Source organism: Amphibalanus amphitrite, unplaced genomic scaffold (assembly GCF_019059575.1).
Source record: "Amphibalanus amphitrite isolate SeventyFive unplaced genomic scaffold, NRLGWU_Aamphi_draft 000027F_arrow, whole genome shotgun sequence".
Classification (NCBI taxonomy): domain Eukaryota; kingdom Metazoa; phylum Arthropoda; class Thecostraca; order Balanomorpha; family Balanidae; genus Amphibalanus; species Amphibalanus amphitrite.
In genome coordinates, this window is record NW_024881523.1 from 671258 (window position 1) to 675044 (window position 3787).

The 3787-nt window shown below is 47.0% G+C and overlaps 1 protein-coding gene across 5 annotated transcripts; it reads left to right on the forward strand.

Annotated features, from left to right (window-relative positions):
- Positions 1 to 422: 422 nt before the first annotated feature.
- Positions 423 to 3463, forward strand: LOC122364242 (ragulator complex protein LAMTOR1-like). 5 transcript variants are annotated; one of them, XM_043334468.1, is made up of 2 exons: positions 423 to 738; positions 2534 to 3463. In XM_043334468.1, exon 2 carries the CDS (start codon positions 2565 to 2567, stop codon positions 3081 to 3083), a length of 519 nt encoding a protein of 172 aa, XP_043190403.1. In that variant the 5' UTR covers positions 423 to 738; positions 2534 to 2564; the 3' UTR covers positions 3084 to 3463. The 5 variants fall into 5 exon arrangements, with proteins under 5 accessions (XP_043190403.1, XP_043190394.1, XP_043190409.1 ...); XM_043334459.1 differs by having other exon boundaries at positions 441 to 621; XM_043334474.1 differs by having other exon boundaries at positions 629 to 743.
- The last annotated feature ends 324 nt before the right edge of the window (positions 3464 to 3787 follow it).

A 3787-nucleotide genomic window follows, 5' to 3' on the forward strand; every position in this document is an offset into this window, starting at 1 on the left:
CTTATAGCAACATATGTACTAGACAACTGACGCCCTATCGCTGATTCTCGACAAAATGCGTTTTCTTCGGTGTTATAGCGCATTCCCTAGAAGACCCGTGAACGGTGAAACATTTCATCTTTGACCTGACCTGTGACGTCGTCGGTGACCCCGAGGTCAATGAAATTTGGTTTCCCTTCACAAATTTGACAGGCCTTTCGAACGCCGTTTGAATTTTGCGGATCCGTCCAGCAATTTCGGAGATACGAGAGGGGCAAAAAATAGCCCCCCCGCCCCCCCCCCCCCCACCAGGTCGCGTTATAAACAGACCCCACCAGGGCGCGGGTTAACACAAAAGTTGATTTTGCCCCCCCCCCCCCAACCGAAAATCTGGCGACGCCTATGGCAGAAGCCTTGCTACGAACGTCCAACAAACGTCAGCAATGACTTGAATCATTGCTGCCACCTACTTTTTTCATCGCTTCCATATGCGGCATTTGCGGCATTACTGATGCAAAATGAATATTCTTGCAATAGGCGCAATTGGCATGCGTGCATGATAGTGCCCTTCTTGCAATAACACATCAACATCGTGTGAAGCTGCTTTAAAGTTATTTGAAAATATTTGTGACCTATTTACAGGTAAGCGCTCTGATTTTGTTCACTTTCCTTTCTTACCTTTTATCATTGCTTTTTTGCTCTGTTACTGTGAAGCTAAAAATCTTACTCAGCGTCCAGGAGCACGTAGGCACTTGGCAGGTAAGGTAAGTAGGTACTTCGTAGCACATTGAAATACAAAAAATTAATGTTAAACATGCTGAAAAAGTTTCATTCATGTTTTACTGAATTTCAGCTTTCTTCATTGATCTGGGCTGGGCACATAAACCACTTCATTTGACGCCTGCATCAACCTGTCTTTTGGACGTTTCGGACTGTGCTTAAATGTAGTTTCAATTTTAAAATTTCAAAAGTTTGAAGCCATACATGGAAAAAATGACAGAACATTTTAGGATTATTTTTAAAGGGCCACGCCGTGGCCCTGCAAGTCATGGCCAAGGGGGTAGCTGGTAGGTAAATAATACACAACAACAGACCACTCATGCACTAACTGCTGCTGTTGTTAAGTATTGATACCATGGTTGGATGCATTTTTGTCATGGAGATGGAGGATTATCTTAAATCTGGTTCTATGGTTAAGCACTATACTCGACACATATTCAGCAGTGCAGAAGGACCTGGATATGTTCGTGTTCAACTTTTAGCTTAAAACATTAATTTTGTTTTGATTTTTAAGTGTAGGTAGCTACCTTTGTGTTAACTCAAGTTACTTCATGATCGTTAATTTCATTTCTCTTTCAATTTTAGTGGTTTCATCTGTAGCAAAAACCTACTGGATTTCATATGAAATTCATCCTGTTATTTGTCTGTCATTTTCCAACATTATTTTATACAAAACAATACATTTTTGCAAATTTCCTTCTGCTTGGGCACAAAAAAACTTTATTAAATTCCACCATAAAAAGGGTTATTAGAAGCACAAAGTTAATGTTAAACATGCATTTTACTTAAGTATAATTAAATTTGATTTAAAAATTGTAGATTGAAAGCATTAGCCACATACCTATCAAGTAAAGAAGTCATGGAGCCACTTTCTCAATGCTATAATTTTGCATAGGGCTGAAAATGATCAAAACTGAAAGGTGATGAAAACACTTGACTTTCTTCAACTGAGACCAGTTCTGAGCAAAAATATGCCTTGTTTTGGTTCAGAGTTAAGACTAAGTACTGTGATGTTATGCCCATACCATATGCTATGCCATTTGATGCATGTTGGGTCATGTGTTTTATAAGGACTAGTTTGATACTTGCCCACTTTTAGTTTTGTGAGTGGAGAAGGATGATATTTCTTATTCATATTTGTACGCTAGTGTTTCTGGTGACATTGTGTCATGTGTGTGAGCTGTGAACACAGTTTAAAGTTTGCAAGCTGCAAGCATGTATTTTTCAGTAGATGTTTGTCAGCACCAGTTGTGCTTATGGAAAATCTGTGGTATATTGATATGATAAAAGCATGTGGTTGGAATCAATAGAAATATGTTAATTCTCTTGTTGCATTTTGGTGGCAATCACTGTAAGAATGATGAAGGTTTGATATTGAACAAAAAAAAAACATCATTGAAGAGTAGTGTCTTTTGTTCTCAGTCTACCACCTGATGGATGCTAACATCTCAATATCATTTTGGCATGTTCTTTGCCTCTTACAAACCCAACTTTGTATCAGAAAAGCTTTCCTCTTTTCCTTATCAGTTTTGTGATATTATTTGCTGTGTTATGTTGTGAAACTCAATCTGTGCTTCCCTTGCTTTTGATGGAAACATAATGCTGGTGCTGCAATCACATTTCCTAGGTCTAGATATTTGAGTTCCTCTTCCTCCTTGACCTGTGCCTCGCCCTTGTACTGTGACCGGTGTGTTGACTGCTGACAGACAGAGGTTGGCGCACTGACGGACCATTCGTGACCAGCGCTGTGACAAACCGTTTGTGATTGTTTCAGTGGCGGAGAGGCCACCCTAGCAGCGTTGGCCATGGGCTGCTGCTGCAGCACAGAGAGCTCTGACGGCTCTGACGCCGGCGACACCAACGAGCGCACGGCACTGCTGTCCGAGCAGCAGCGTCTGACCGGCTCCGGCGAGTCCGGCGCCGACCCGCCGGCCGAGGCCGCACCGCGCGCCGGCGACGCGCGCGCCCGCGGAGACGGCGAGACACTGCTGGACGGCATCCTGCACGACATGGCCGCCTCTGTGATCGACGTGGCCGCCGTGGACACGCCCAACATGGAGCAGCACGACTACGTGGAGCGGTGTCGACAGTACAGCAGCGCGCTGGCGCGGCTCAGCGCGCCGCCGCCGCCCGCGCTGGCCTTCCAGGACGTGCCGCCGCCGCTGGCGCAGCGCCTGCTCTCCGAGCCGCCGGCACGGCCCGACGACGTGCGGCGGGCGCGGCAGACGGCCGAGCGGCTCCTGGAGGCCGTCCAGGCCATCCAGGTGACGCCCGGCGAGTCGCTGGTCATCCCGTTCGGCCAGACGACTGGGAGCGAGCCGTGAGGGCCGGCCGAACCGCCAGCGTTCTGTTGGGTTTGCGCGGCCGGCGGCTGTGTATGGCGGAGACATGCGGTCGCCGTCTGATGCCGGCTTCATCGAGGGGCTCTGCGGACTGTGGATATCGAGCTGATATTGTGCGACCGGCGGCTGTCAGGCTGGTGCCGCCAGTCGGCAGCGCTCGCTGCTTCATCTGACCGCAGGGAAAAGGGGCTTAGCCACGAGCCAGGGCGTCTCAACGGGCACACCAGGTGCCCCAGCTGGGAATGTACACTGGGAGGTTATATCTTGCATTGCTATATGTATAGTGAGCTGTAATATCAGGTTTATATTGCTGTTGTATGCGTTATAATGTATCGATGAATGAAATAAAGTGATGCTCTTGAGCTGTTATTTCGGTCACCTATGGTCCAGACTCCACATGGGAGTACCGTCCTAAGTTGCTGTGTAAATAGACAGGCTATGTCGTGTCAGACTGCATCAACCTTTAAAGCACTTATCATCAGTGCAGATTCACAGTGAAGTGGGCTGGGGTGAAATGGCAACCTTCGGGTCCTCCACAGGCCTTTGCGCCAAAGATTGGTACCACAAGTACATCCGTTGACCAGTAGGCGGCGGACTCTACACGCCTGGAGAAGTGAGTGTGACAAGGCCGGTAAACTACGGGTATTCATAATCATGCATGAGGAAATCAGTACCAACGTACAACA